Below are 15,961 nucleotides of genomic sequence, written 5' to 3' on the forward strand. Positions count from 1 at the left end.
AGGTAGAATCTACTAAGACAATGCTTCTCCAAGTGTGGCCTACAAACTGTTATTGGCATGTGAAGATATTACTCAAAAAAGTGATAATGGGGGGAAGGTATAGCTCAAGTGGTAGAGTACATGCTTAGCATTCATGAGGTCCTGGGTTCAATCCCCAGTACCTCCTTCAAAAATAAATATAAAATCTAATTATTTCTCACTCCACCCACCCAAATTAAAAATAAAAAGTGAGAATAAGGGTTTGGAAACTTTTCTATCAATTTGACATAGTCAAGAATTTTTATTGTGTTTTACAAAATTTTGGTCTACCATGGATGGGCAATTTAAAAATCCAGTTGCCCACCACAATAGTGTGAGAAGCACTACACTAGACTATAAGCATCCTTAACATATGTTCCATACATGATTTGATCAAATAGTACAGTAAAGTTAAACAAAGCATTTTTTGCCGTATGAGTTTACTAGTTCACATGCAGATGCTTAAATTTCCTTGGAAACGTCCTATTTCTATTTAAACATGTCAATCAGAACACCTATCAAATAGGTATAAGCTGCTTGTCCTACAGATGTGTTCTGAGTTTTCCAGAAAACATCAGTTTAGCATTTTCTTTTCCCCTTACAATTGCTTATACAATAGAGAAGCTTGGGGCATAGCTGCGAAAGTTCATGGAGTTTATTTGAAAAGTCATTTATTTATTAAGTTCATTGTAACTTACTTGAAGTGACAGTATGCTTGTCACCAATTCTATTTGAGTGACCAAATACTGCTATATTTTTTTTAAATGAATCTATAAAGGGAACTTACCAATATAGTCAAGAGTTATGTAACAAACAAACAAACAAACAAAAACAAAGCGTAAATACAGGACAGAAATAGACTCATAGACAAAGAATACAGACTTGTGGTTGCCAGAGGGGCGGAGGGTGGGAAGGGATAGACTGGGATTTCAAAATTGTAAAATAGATAAACAAGATTATACTGTATAGCACAGGGAAATATACACAAAATGTTATGATAACTCACAGAGAAAAAAATGTGACACAATGAGTGTGTATATGTCCATGAATGACTGAAAAATTGTGCTGAACACTGGAATTTGACACAACATTGTAAAATGATTATAAATCAATAAAAAAATGTTTAAAAAAAGAGTTATGTCAGAAACTATTCATGGGAGAATAATTTCTCAAAACAAAATTAGCAATCTTAAGAATTTTTTTTTAATGTTTCCAAAGCTAGAGATTTTTCACACAGGAATTAGGCTTCCATGTGTCCACTGGACCAAGTTTAAAGCACAGGGGGATCATTCCGTGAACGTGAAACACCTTTAAGTATAACACACTTTTCATGTTTATAAATATCTTTTAAAAAGAAAACTAAAATAATGATACTCTGTGCAGAGACATGGGTATGCATTTTGTAAACCTACCGTTTCTCAGCAATTCAATTTAAAGATGATGTTAATAATTACCATCTAAGTAGACTTCTTAGATGGCAGTTCAATTCACTTCCATTTCTTTTTTCATTGTTTCCTCTACTTTAACTTCTCCTTTTGTTGAGTCTTAATATCTTGCCAAAATATAATTAAAATAAAGTAACACTAAAAGCACTTGAACTGCCAATGAGTAATGAAACTTGTGAAAACTTGCAGGTACAAAGGAGTGGATGAGAAAAATGAGTATGCAGTCAGCCACATATCATAATTGTTTCCCAACATGTTCGTTCAAGTTGACAATTATCAAAATTGAAAATAGAACTTTAAAAAGTTAGGTGTTAAAATCTCTATTTTAAGTATCTTTCTAGGAGCTTATTCAGACAGAAGAACAATTTTGAACACTGATCATGACATTCTTTATAAACTGCTGGTACAAAATTCTACTGTAGCACACATCTTCTGCAAATGCCCAAGAAGAAATATCATCCTTTTAAAAACTCTTTATTATAAAGATAGAAAGTTTAAAGATTTTGGAGATACAGACATAAAGGCCCTAATTTCAGAAATCATCTGGGTATACTACACATACATGAGAGACATACATTTTAGAAAACTCTATTCACATATATGTGTGAATTAAAAAATATAACCATGTATTAGAAAGCACATACATGTATATACATGTTAATAGAAGTAAATTTAAGTTAATTATGGTAAAAATACTGGGGAATAGTGAAAGATATAAAAGAGAATGGTTTTAGACTTGAAGAAAATTTTAGCAGATACTTACAATATGCAGAAGCTTTAACACATCCACAAACCTGTAAAAAACAGCAATGAAAGACATTTTTTAATGAGCCAATGGGGAAGCGAATAGCCTTCTGAATTCTAAACTAGATACCTACACTTTCTCTGAGCTCATGATCTCCTTGGCAATATGATGGACTTTACTTTTCATTCCAGTATCTTCATCCTGTGGATAAGAGTGCATTAAGAAAACATGAACTCATAAAAGGATAATGAAGATCAGCCTGGAGCTAGTCAGATACACATCAAACTCTGATACTTAATAGGTTTCGATTAGAATACATTTCCTACTATACGATGTCTCAAATGGCAAACCTGGAGAAGTGATGAGATTATTAAACCATGATACGGGGTTGCTGAGAGCAATGGGTAATCCTCACCATCAGCGCTGGACTGATGGACTGCCCTGCAGTACCCCAGAGCCCTGGTGGAGCACACTGTCAATGGTTCACAACTGAAGTGACACTCTACAGATATCACATGAGCATGAGTTCTTGGGGTGCACGCGAGTAATTTAAGATTAGTGAATATTCAATAGGTAAGTATAAAAGAACTTCACCCTCAGGAAAGCCACTCTGAGTCAAACAACTTAAATGCCATCTGAAAAGGGCTCTTCACAGTCTATACCATACATATGCCAAGATTATAGCCACAGGCACTCTCAATTTACTTACAGTCCCTTTTAGAAATATGCTCGTACAGTCAAGGCAGTTTTACTCTAAAGAGCTGAAAAAAAATTCTTTTAATATGTATTGCTTTGTGTGAAAATTAAATGCTCTAGGCAGGGACAAAATGTACACTTTTGGAAAAAAAAAAGAGGTGATTAGGAACGAGCCTCAATATATAGGTAAGATTACTATTGTAGTTGTTTTCATTTAAATACTGACAGAGCTGGCTTTGACTCCAGGGCATTACAGGAAAGGAGCTTCTCTCCATTTCTATTCTGGTGAAAGATCTGAACACTACAGTTCCAGAGTGAAGGGCAAGAGAGTAAACAAGGAACAAGCAGTTATAAAATTTTAGTTATTACATGTAAGGTGAAAATTATGACTACTGCCATTAAAAATGCTCTGTTGTTTCTGTTGAAGAAATGCCAGATCTGGTTTTAGAAAGAGAGGTCCCTGTACATTCACGCCGACACTGGCAGTGCCAGGACCCAGGTATTTTGCGCTCCCCAGAGTGCAGTGAGATAAGGTAATGTCACAATAAGGATAACAAATGACCAGGACAGTCTAGTAGTCAGTCACTAATAAAATGTCACAGGAAAAACAGTAACAGTAGTGACTACTATTTATTATTAAGAAAAAAGATAATAATGTGAAGGGGGAAGGGCAAAATAGGGGAAGGGGATTAACAGGTATAAACTACTATGTATAAAATAAATAAGCTAGAAGGCTATATTGTATAGCACAGAGAATATAGCCAATATTTTAGAACTTTAAATGAGTATAATCTAAAAATTTTTGAATTACTATGTTGTACACCTGAAATTGAAAAAAAAAAGTTAGGAAGTGAACTCTCAGATTATCTCAAAGTTTTACCCAATGTTTGAATTTCTAAAAAAATAGATAGATAGATAGACAGACAGACAGATAAGTGTCAAGTAGTCTTCTATTCTAAATTAAAATCATGGATCATCCTAACACATCTGCTTTCCTGAGTATCACATAGTCAAAGGGCTATCTTAGTGTTTTTTTTAAATTCATCTGCTTACTCGCATTGTCAGTTTTCATCCCACCCCAACCAGGTCTGAACAGTGCTGCCTGTGGTTGCCATGGGGTGCCCTGCTCAGATGGCCCTTCAAGAGAACCTGCCGTAGGGAGCCAAGCTGACCTCTAGCTACTGCACAGGAGAGTGACCACAGCACAGCAAGGATATCAGGCCATGAGTCCCTCAGGCAGCCCCCAGCAATGCTGACCAGGAAGGGGTACAACCCAGGACCCCCTGCCTGACGCAGACCCCCTAGCAGCCTGGCCAAGACTTTCTCAGAACTGGCCTGGTCAGAGGCTGCTCCCACCAAGTTCTTCCTCCCCTCTCTCCACGGGACAGGGTCACACCTGCAAGGAAGTCAAAGGCTTTTCCTACCATCCTGTTCCCTCTTCCCCTCCTTCCCCTCCCAGGCAATTCCCCCAGAAAGTCTCTTGCACATCCTGCACATCTGACCTCCTTGGCATCTACCCTAGGACACTGTAGGCAGTCAGTAAGTACTGTGTGAGGAATAAACCTCTAGAAAGAGTAATGCTATGGACAGTAGATGAACTTGAAGTTGCAAGGATAGAAGTTTGGGCTCCTGCTCTGCCATATATTATTCACAACCTTAGGAAGGCTTCTTGAGACCTTTGAGCCACAACTTCATTAGATGTAAAATGAAGATAATACCACCAGGGTTGCCAGGAGGATTAAACAAAATAGTTTACCTAAGGTCCCTATCAAAAGGTTTCACACATAGGAACTGTCTGAATAATTACAAGCTCATTCTCCTCCTTACCCATTTTCTGTAGCTACCTCGAAGAATCCTTTACCTTTCCCCTTCACCAAGAATTCTGACCACTTTTTAACTAAATAAAGCCCCAAACAATCCTATATACCACTAGTGAATCCCTTGTTCAATTGAGCCTAACTGATGAATAAACTTTATTTTCATTCCTAACTTGCCTATGATGGCTTTAAGGTTTATTTTAGTAGATTTCAGAAAGTGAAATCTCATCAGACATAGGTATCTTAAAACTCTGAAACTTATGCTATTTCCCTAAACCTTTAAGTAAAACATGCTTTAAAAAACAACAACAAACCAATCAAAATCTAAACTGCAGTTCTGTACCAACATCTTTCGGCTAAGTTTTTTAGCCCCTTTAAAAAAAAGTTTTAAGTTTGTGGCATTCTAGATCATTATGGGGTTTTCCAAGAAAATGTAGTACACACTGACTTTGCATAGATTTCTGCTGAGCAGTTTTTAAAGAAGACTGAAGCACAATGTGTGTGCACTTACACACGCATTTTAAAAAGCCTCTAGGTGGATAAACTAAATTGTTAGTGGTGGTCACTCACAGGGATCAGGACTAGGAGGCATAAGAATGAGGGATTCTTACTTTTATATACTTCAGTTTTACAGGACTGGCTACATAACCTGTGTGTGAGGTCATGCAAAGTGAAAATGTAGGTGCCTTGTGAAAAATTATTAAGAATATGGAGACTGGGATAGCAGAGCGTTAAAACCAAGTGAGGGCCCTGTGTGACTGTACAGGTTGCTGGCTCATGAAACCAACCCTAAGCCTTTATCATTTTTATTAACCTAATTGTTTTTTAATTGAGTATAGTTGATTTATAATATATTAGCTTCAGGTGTACAATACAGTGATTCAAAATTTTTATAGACTATACTCCATTTAAAGTAACTGTAAAATATTGACTATATTCCCTGTGCTGTACAATGTATCCTTGTAGTTTATTTATTTTATACATAGAAGTTTATACCTCTTAATTCCCTACCCCTATCTTGCCTTAGTTCTTTATTTGGGAAAAATTTTTTACCTGCTTCCAGAATTTCAGTGTCAGAACCAAGGTATAAAAATACGTGCAGTTTAACAATGAATGAAATGCTTCTGAAAATTACATTTTAATATAAATATATGAAATATAAGAAAGAACTTCAAGTTTTTTTTTGTTTTTTTGTTTTTTTTTTTACTACACTGAAAACCACTGGATCGTAAATGGAGGTTGAAGTTATGGAAGTGAAGATCAAACACAAGGAATAGATAAAGTGAGAACTGGAAGAGCAAATCCCAAAGATGACTCACTTAAAACAGGGATTTGCCAAGATTCAAAGTTGATTATTAGCAGAGTTGGCAAGAGAACCAAGATTTCCCAATATCTAACCCAGAAATTCTTCTATTATACCCTGTATCTCTCTTCATTATATGCTGCTAATCATGGCATAACCTAACATTCGCTGCTAAATACATACCCACATATATCTCCTCTCTCTTCCCTTCCCCTCCTCTCAAGATTAAACAAATCCAAACATTCTGCAATATTTGGTTAAAGTCTTTTTATGAAAAAAATTGTTATATATAACACTAAAGTTGTTCTCCTTCTCCAGGAGTAAACACTAACCTCACAGTGTGTATCTGTCCCTTCCATGCCTTTATATTTTACTACAGAAGAATTAACATGTAATGTAAAGAAATCCTAGCCCTCCATCCCAATATAAATATTGTTACACAAACAATATCCAAAGTAGGCTATGTAACCAACTACTTATAAAAATAATCTTTAAAGAGCAATTCAATTATTAATTCATAATGCCTAACAGTCAAGTCTAATTAGCTTTACTACTGACCTTAGCTCGCAAACTCTATTTTTTAAAAGGACAATGAGATAGATGACTTTGACCTCTATCCCTCATTTATTCCTGTTTTCTAAGACAGGTTGTTGAATGATTGCTGCTAACAGTTTTGATAAGTTTTGCTCAACTGAGCAAGATGGGGCATAAGACACTCAACTCTATTGACCTACTTTTTGAACTACAGGTAGATAACATTCCTTAGGAAGCAGTCTTAAGCACAGCCTGACTTTAAAGACCATGTATCAGTCATGCACTAATAATCATGACTGTGTATACTGAACACATACACACATACAGATAATTGTTACTTTGAAAAATATTTTAGCAAATCAATGCTTTCTAACTATTATAATAGTTTATCACCTGTAGCTAGGACGTTTAATATTTGTAAAATACAATATACCTTTTAAAAATTAGAAAGCCAGAAGAAATGCATTAAAAATTGAAAACAGAAACCTAAACCATTGAAAGAAGTGAAGCCTTGATTCTGCACTCCATTTTCAAATGATGTGAGGACCCTTACAGGTCAAGAGGGAGTTTTATTAATAACTTTAAATAAACCTAGGCACACTATAGCTGCTGAAATATTTAATTGGTAGAACCACTTAAAATGTGTATCAGCTCTATACAAAAATTTCAAGAAGGTGTACTTTATTTTTGGCATCTACCCTTTATTTCCTTTCCTCTTTCTATCACTCTCCCCTTGTTAAGTCTTTACTCTGAATCTTTTTTTTTTTTTTCCCTCTTCTTCAGGACTGTGTTCTGCCAGGACCTGGGTTAGAGAGAACTGTGAAGAGGGACTCCATTGTAGTGTTATCCCTAGGCAGATATCATGCTTCTGTGATAGCAGGGGACACAAATACTTCAAATTGGGAGAAAAACTGTGGTGGGCCTGACATTCCTTATCTGTAAAATGAAAGCGTTAAACTTTCAACCTTAAAACCCTCATATTTAAGCGTTAAATATCTCAGATTTCAGGTGTTATATGGCAAGTCAGTGAGACAAAAGATAGCAGTGATTTAGAGGCAGCACAGAGGCTGGTAACTAAAGTATGTGTATCTTTTCTAGAAACTGAGATTACAAACTTTGGGGAAAAATGGTGGGTACTGGCATAAAGATAGACACGAAGATCAATAGGGAAAAAATTGAAAGAAATAAACCCTTAAATTTATGGTCAGTGAATTTTTGACAAAGTTGTCAAGACAATTTCATGGGAAAATAATACGGTTTTTTTCAACAAATGGTTGAAAATTGCTGTAACAACTGGATAAACACAAGCAAAAATATGAATTTATACTCCAACTGACACCATATACAAAAATTAACTAAAAATGTATCATAGACTTCAATGTAAGAGCTAAAATTATAAAGCTTCTAGAAGAAAACACAGAAGAAAATCATTATGACCTTGATTTAAGCTAATAGTTTTTAGATAAACACCAAAAGCATGATGCATGAAAGAAAAAAATGTTGATAAATTGAATTTCATAAATTTAAACTTTATGCTTTAAAAGACATCATAAGAAAAACAAAAAGATAAGCCACAGGTGGGAAAAAAATACTTGCAAATCATGACTCTGTATCCAGAATACATTAAAAAACACTTATATCTCAATAAAACTCAGTTAAAAATGGGTAAAAGAGGTAAATAGACATTTCACTAAAGATATAAGAATAGCCAATAAGTGTATGAAAAGATATTTACATAATTAGTCATCAGGGAAATGCATTAAAATCACAGTGAGATACTACTTTATACCCACAGAGTGGTATAATAAGAAATCAGAAAATAGCAAGTGTTGGTAAAGACGTGGAGAAACTGGAACCTTATATATTGCTGGTGGGAATGACAGTCCTTACTTACGTATTGTGATTCGGGGTTTTAGCTGTATCACTGAAGGCAGAATTTGTATTTCTTATCCTCCTTGTTTTTCTGAGATCATTCACAAGAGGAAGAAAGCGCCCTTTCTACTCCATCTTTTAAAAATCTGAAGTTAGTAACTGACTATCCATCATTTGATAGCAAGGTCAGTAGGAGAAAACAGCTCCACCATCAGCTGATTCATTGCTCTACAGCTAAGCTTGAAAACATCACTGATCACTAGCACCATCAGGTTGATCTTAAACTTCAGATTCCTAGGTTAACTACCCGGGAAATTCTGATTCTGTAGGTCTGAAATGGGACATGAAAGTAGATATTAAAAGAGGGAATTAAAGATAAATAAGAAATATCTTCAGCCTTCAAGAAGTGAACAAGGGGAGCAAATCACATATACAAACAACCATACGTAAGGACAACTGTGAAATGTGCTGACATCTTGAAGGAGAAAAAGATGACAATCAGGAAAGAGTCACAACAAAGAATAAAGCATTTGCATGACGGAGACATTATGCTGTACACCAGAAACTGACATGTTATAACTGACTATACTTCAATTAAAGAAAAAAAGAAAAAGAAGAAAGTATTTGATAACCTTCAGTCATTCCTTACATAAGCCATCAAGTACCTTCATGCTAGATACTATAGACACCTACTGATGAAAGCCAGAAAGCTGGATTCCTCTATCTTCTCCACCTTCTACGATCACAACTGAGTCAGTCTTGTCGATTTGTGCTTCTAAATATCTCTTTAGAGCTTAATTGATCCTTTCCTATCATTCCATATTGCCTCCTTACTTCTTGCCTACACCACTGCAGTAAACTTAAGTGGCTTCCTTGCTCTAGATGTACCCCACAGCAACCCATTCTCTACACTGCCCCCAGAGTACTAGTTCAAAAATGCAAACATAATCACATTTGTTCTCAGGTTGAACCACATCAGCAGCTCCTTATCATTCACGGGCAACAAAGACTGAACTTTCTTTGCCATGTGTGCAAGACACTCCACAACGTGTCTAGTTCTCTTCACTAGTCTCATTCCTACTCCTTCACACTGTGTACTCGCTACTCCTGCCAAACTGGAACCACCTGCAATTCCAAGAGTGCTCTGCCCTTACATGTCTGTCCTTCAATGCCTTTCCTTCTGCTTTGACTTTTCTTTTCAACTCCTCCCCTCTCTATAGAGTTCTGCTTGTTGTATTCCAGTCATCCTTTAAGATGGCACTCAAAAGTTTTCTCCTTTATGAAGGCTGCCTTGATAGTCTCTCCTCACCATCCCCAAATGGCAAGTTTATTCTTTTATTCACATAGTATGTATGGGAGTTAACCCAGTGAGTTGTGTTTATTTGCTGACATGTCTAAATTCCCACTAGTCTGTGACTTATACATCCTTGCAACTTTCTGCGCATAGCACAGTGCCTGGTCCACCATGCAGTTAACTTCTCAGAATCTAAGGCCAGTGCACACTGCTTTTGAGTGTGTTGAGCAACATGAAAATATAAACTCAAACAAATGAAAACCTTATTATAGCTATTTCGTCATGTAAAAAAGCAGGATGTTGGACTAGATAAGGCCTTTTGCAATTCTAAAATTCTAGGACTCTGTGTATTCTAAAGCCTATTTTACCTTTTAGACTAGGAAATCTACAGAGCTAAAGAGGGACAGTAACTATTAGAAAATGATTCAATGGATTACAACCATTCTTAAAATACAAAGTCAAAGATAAGCAAAAAGCAAAACAAAATAAAAAAGCTCTATATTATTTCTCACTTGTAAAAACAATGACTGATTCTGACCCAAGTTGGACGATGATGGAAAAATACACCCCACTGTAAAAACTCAAGAAAGAGGCCCTATTTGGTGTCTGAACTTTTCAGTTAATGAAAGTCCTCGCTTAAATTACACTGCATTTGAAAGGAGTTTGCTTGTTAAATAACTTCATCTCCACAAAGTGCACTGCTGTGGAAGTTGAAAGATGAGGCACAAATGAAATTACTTTGTCAAGATCATAAAATAATTCTAACAAACTCCAAAACAGAACCTTTGATCAGAAATCCAGTTTTATGTTCCGATCTCTTGATAATAGCCCAGCTTTGTAAATTCTTAACTGTGTTCTCCTCTTTTCATATTTGTTCACTACAATTAAAGTTCAGTGAAATGTATCCATTACTTCTTAAGAGAATTTGTAAAATGCCTCTGCTATACTGCTCAAGAGTTCTACAAAAAAACAAAAAAACTGAACAACCAGGTCTACTGGAGAAACATCTCATCATTAAATTATTCCCCAAATGAGGTGATACTATGACTAACTTCTAAAAAACAAAGTTCTCTTAAGTTTTCACCCCTCTTTTCAAGAGGGTATATATCATATGAACTGTTTTACAAAGAAAATTTGAAAAAAAGGAGGGGGGCTGGAGGGGGCAGGGAGGTCAACATTCAGGAAAGGTGAACAATGGTCAATATTCTAACCATAATGAAGCAGAATGAATAGATCTCATTTTTGAACAATCATTTATTAAGCACTGAAAGTAAAGACCAAAAAATATAGAACTAAAATGTGGAAAAAAAAATAGACATTAGATGGCTATTCACTTGTACCCCTAACATGCTGTTTCATCAACATCATTCAGTTTCTGTGGCTTATACCAAGTTGTTAATAGGGACAGATTTTGGTTAAAACTCCCAATTCAGGAGGTCCAAGGACAGTAACTTAACCTGTACTTTAAAAAAAGTAAAAACAAAAAAACAAAAAACAACTCCTTTTCTTCATGTAAAAGAAGAAAAACGTACATATGTCAGATCCATATCCTGGGATGATTTTGAAGATTAAGTGTAATAACCCACACCACAGCTCACAGACAAGCACAAGCAAACAGGTGTGGTGCAGTGGTAATTTTCTTCCTTTCATGGCAGCACTTTTACCTTTCCAGTAGTAACTTTTTGATCATCGGTTTGTTTTTCTTTCACAAAGTTAAGACAGGGCATGGTGGTACATATCCTTTCCTCCTTCCTCCTTCTGAGTCTGGCACATTCATAGAGAAGCATTATTGGCATCTAGACACATTATCAGTGATGTGCCTCCTTTATGTCCATGAAAACAGTACCTGTTATGGTTCGAGTTATGTCCCCCAAAATACATGTTCAAGGCCTAACCCCACAGACCTCAGAATGTGATCTTATGTAGAAACAGGGCTGTTTCAGATATAATTAGTAAGTTAAAATGAGTTCATATCAGACTATAATGGGCCCTTGATCTAATATGATTAGTGTCCTTATAAGAAGAAGAGACACAGACACACATATAAAGGGAGCATACCATATGATGATGGAGGGAGAGACCAGCTATAAGCCAAGGAACTCCTAGGATTGCTGGCAAACCACAAGGAAGAGGTAAGTTAAGATTCTCCTGCACAGGTTTCAGAGGGCACATGGCCTTGTGATATCTTGATTTTGGAATTCTGACCTCTAGAACTACCGAACAATGAATTTCTGTTTTAAGCCACTCAGTTTGTAGTACCTGGTAACAGCTGCCTTAGGAAACTAAAACATCCTATCACAAACATTATAGAAGTACATTACATGTGTTCAATGTGTATAAACTTCTTGACCTACAAAGTGTTTTGGCAACTATTATCCTGTTTGAGTCTCATGAAAATTCAGGGGAACATTATTGTCTCACTGTAGAAATTGAGAAAGAAGTTATAAAAGAAGGTCTCTTCCTCTGCTTTTACTTGAAGGACTTCTTCTTTTGGAAACTGATATCACCTTCCTTCCTTGGGTTGCTAGTTGGCTAAAGCTGAATTTGTCGCCCATCCTTGGCTAATGACTACATGATATGCATTGCTGTGTACTAATCTTCCACTTAGCACTATCATTTTCCATTTATCAGGATTTTAAATATTCTTTAGCAACTTTATTGGAATATAATTCACATTCCATGAAATGTATTTTTGCCATTTTAAAGTGTAAAATTCAATGGTTTTTAATATATTCAGGGTTGTGCAACCATTATCACAATCTAACTTTAGAACATTTTCATTACCCCCAAAAGAAATTAGTGGTTACTCTCAATTCCATGATTCAAAACTTTGTAGCATAAAAATGAAGTCTTGCAAGTAATAAATAATAAACAAATAGTCACTGAGTTCTCATCATGTACTAGACAGTATTCTAAGACTTTATACATATCAAATCATTTAGTTGTCAAAATTCTATAAGTACTATGTTTTTCTTCATAAAAAGGGAATCTTTCCTAAAGAGGTTAAATAATTTGGCCAAGGTTACCCAGATCATAGGTGGTGACCCTAGTACTTAAATCTAGACAATTACACAACATGTGCCATTCATTTAAGGCTGAAAATGAATTTAAACAAAGGAAAAATTTATTAAACAGGAGCCATAAGGGACTGATAAATTATAGCAGAGGAGTTAGGTGACGAAGATTTTCTCTATGGCTTGATATGCTTGCTATGTGGATCCTTTCAAACTCCATCTTCCTGTAACATTCCAACACACTCTGCCTGTTGCTAGTATACTAATTTTTCCCACTGTGATTATGTTTTATGATTTAATATATCTTATGAATTATGATTTAAAATGAATTATAGTCATATCAAACTAGAGAAACTATAAAATGAACCCCCAAGTACTTGTGACACATCTTAAATAATTACCAACACGTGGACAATTCTGTTTCATGTATACAGAAAGCACAAATATACGGGATTATTTCAGAGCAAATCCTGATGTACTATTGACAGCAATCTTTTTCTCTCCCTAAACATAAATAATTTCTCCAAAACTACTGAATAGTCTCTAAGCGATATATACTTGGAAACACAAAAACATCTTAGGCACCACATTATAGCAGGAATTAAATTTAAACTAGAAAGATGTTTTATAAGTTTTAAACAACTAAGTAGGGGTTTTATACATATCATGCTGAGTGTCCTGAGAGGTCAATAAACATGAAAGTAGAAACATTTAACTATCAACATTTACCTGTTTATCTTCCAGCAGGTCAGGCTCCCCTTTACTAGAACCAGAGCTGACATCATCTTCATCAGAACTGTTGATGACTTCCTCCTCATCTGAAGGAAGGTCACCAAGACCAAGGTCCAGGTCATTGGGTCCCTCCTGGGATGCTCCAGTACTGCTTCAATAGAAAGTATCACATTAGTCACCTTTGGAAACAAGGAATGCTACCAAAAACAAACAAAATCAATCATCTTACTCACGTGATGTAAACAAGGCACATCTAAGGGATTCAGAAGGATAGAAAGATATCAGCCAAACTCGCCTTTCCCACCCCAGCTGTCAAAAACCCAAATTCATTTTGGGTTTAAAATTGACCATCTTGAAAAACATGTATTTTTGTGACAGGAGGATAAGTAAGTTTCCCAGCTGTCCCCATCCTATGCTTCAATATACCCTTATTCTAGATGGTCAGGTCTCTACTAGCACAAATCTTCTAGCCTCCTAGAAGGTGGGCTGGGTTACCTACCACATTAATGTTCTGACATTACAAGAGGTGCTGCTTCCTTGGGCCTCAGTGGTTTGTTTTTTGTTTTTAAAAAGCAACTCACAAATCTACAAGGATTGAAAGCTAATGACGGTGATCACAATCCACAATTCAAGTGCTACACCGGACATGTGCCCACCTCCCTGGTTATCACCAACTGCCTCTCATGTAATCACATCATAAGACATAGGAAGGAATGAGGAATGGAGAGTCAGCTCCAGACCTGCTGAAGCAGAAACTCTAGAGGTTCAGGGCCCCTAGGGGAAACATGCTAAAGTCTGAAAACCACCGTACCAGACCGTTTACCAACTCCTCCTCGCCAGACTGACATCATCAACATTTCTCACTCTGTACTGAGACAGATCTGTTGAATCTAAAAGCCTTTGTTGCAGCGAATCTGTTGGGGGAATTCCGTAGGAAAGTTCCCAAGTAAAGCAAAAGAAATAATTCTTTCTAGCTTTAGTTGTAAAGACTTAGGAACAAACTGCCTAAAGCAACTGCTTTCCTTTCTGCAGTCTTTAAGAATATCTGCAGAATAGAAGAGTCAGTAAAAGAGCCACAGAAAATCATCAGGGGAAACACTCAGGCAGAATAAAGACAGTCCCATTTCACTCTGGCAGGCCCCTTTCCCAGGTCATGGGCAGGTCACTCAACTGTGATGACTCCTACAAGTAATAAGAATTTCTAACAGGAATCTTAAAAGCTAAAGATAAATTTTCTGCCAGTTCCTGATTATACACTGTAGGATACAGACTTGACTCAGAAGCCATTCCTGAAGCCCAACTGTTACACAAACCAGTTAGATGAAGGCAGAATGCCAAAAGGAACATTTCCTTCTGCCAAAGACTGGGTTTCCTATTACTCAGTGGGGGGGCCTGAGGGAATCATATCACAGTCTCAATTAGGTGGGTGCATACCTTATCATAGCTCCCCATGACGTGAAGAAGACTCACCCCTGGGGTGGGGTGGGGGGTGGAGAGCGGAAGCTTTCTACTCAGATCACTGGCAGGATTCACTTGTCTCTGGGTCCAGGGATGTGAGCCCAACCCCACTGGGTAGCTAGTAGATCTAGATGAGTGAGAGTCAGTGCCAGCTAGGATATACAGACTGCAGGATCCAGCCACATAAATAGAATACACCTTCAATTGTTTTTATTTTAATTGTCTATCTCTTTACCTTCTCTGAAACTCTGTTACTCAAAACATAATCAACCTGTGAGCAGCTTCAGCATCACCAGGAAGCTTTCTAGAAAAACAAAACCTCAGTCCCTGCCCCACCTCACTGAATCAGAATTTTATTTTTTGGATCAGCTCACTGGTGCACTCTTTTGGACTCAATGGTATAAAAATTTCGAATGATCAGTGAGCTGTGGCACCTGTGAGGAAATTAGGTTTATTTTGCCTAAAGAGTGCTGAGACTTGTTTCTTGGGTTCAACATTCAGACAGCTATTATCAAGAAGACAGTAACCGGTTGGCTGCCACATCCATTTAGAAATATAAATGCTTACCAAAGTTAACATTTAAAAACAAGGGGGAAAAGCTTTAAATATTAAAACTACATGCATCAAAACATACTGCCATAAAATACTTGGAGATTTTAGTTCTGAAAATTGCTTACCTACAGAAAACCTTCCCTGACCGCCCTCTCTCTACCCCAAATTAGTTTGCTTGGCTCTTCTGAATCTTTATGATCTTACTTGGTGGTATGTTTGTTTCTCTCACTAAAATGTAAATTCCTAAGGACAAGGAAATTGTCTTTTTCAGTTGAATCCCCGGCATACTGTCTGATATATAATAGGCTTTCAATAATTTTTACTGAATGAGTAGAAATGTTAGAAAGCAATGGGTATTAAATTTCAGAAGTTCAGACAGTATATGTTGATAGTTTTCTGCAAAGAAAAGTTTGAAGGGAATGCTGGAAAGACTGTGCAGTTTAAAGGAGAAGGGACATCTGGGCATCATAATCAATGGTGC

The 15,961-nt window shown here is 36.5% G+C and overlaps 1 protein-coding gene across 3 annotated transcripts in view; it reads right to left on the reverse strand.

Moving 5' to 3' along the window:
• Positions 1-15,961, reverse strand: part of FGD6 (FYVE, RhoGEF and PH domain containing 6) — a 99,801-nt gene that overhangs the window by 51,529 nt on the left and 32,311 nt on the right. For 2 of the 3 annotated variants that reach the window (XM_031463000.2, XM_064491599.1), the window contains exons 3-5: positions 13,468-13,621; positions 2,342-2,409; positions 2,227-2,257 (exon numbers count right to left, since the gene is read on the reverse strand). In XM_031463000.2, coding sequence (XP_031318860.2) covers positions 2,227-2,257; positions 2,342-2,409; positions 13,468-13,621 — 253 coding nt within the window. The remainder of the gene's footprint in view (positions 1-2,226; positions 2,258-2,341; positions 2,410-13,467; positions 13,622-15,961) is intronic. The other variant, XM_010989961.3, reaches the window with a different exon arrangement.

Source organism: Camelus dromedarius, chromosome 11 (assembly GCF_036321535.1).
Source record: "Camelus dromedarius isolate mCamDro1 chromosome 11, mCamDro1.pat, whole genome shotgun sequence".
In the NCBI taxonomy this organism is placed as follows: domain Eukaryota; kingdom Metazoa; phylum Chordata; class Mammalia; order Artiodactyla; family Camelidae; genus Camelus; species Camelus dromedarius.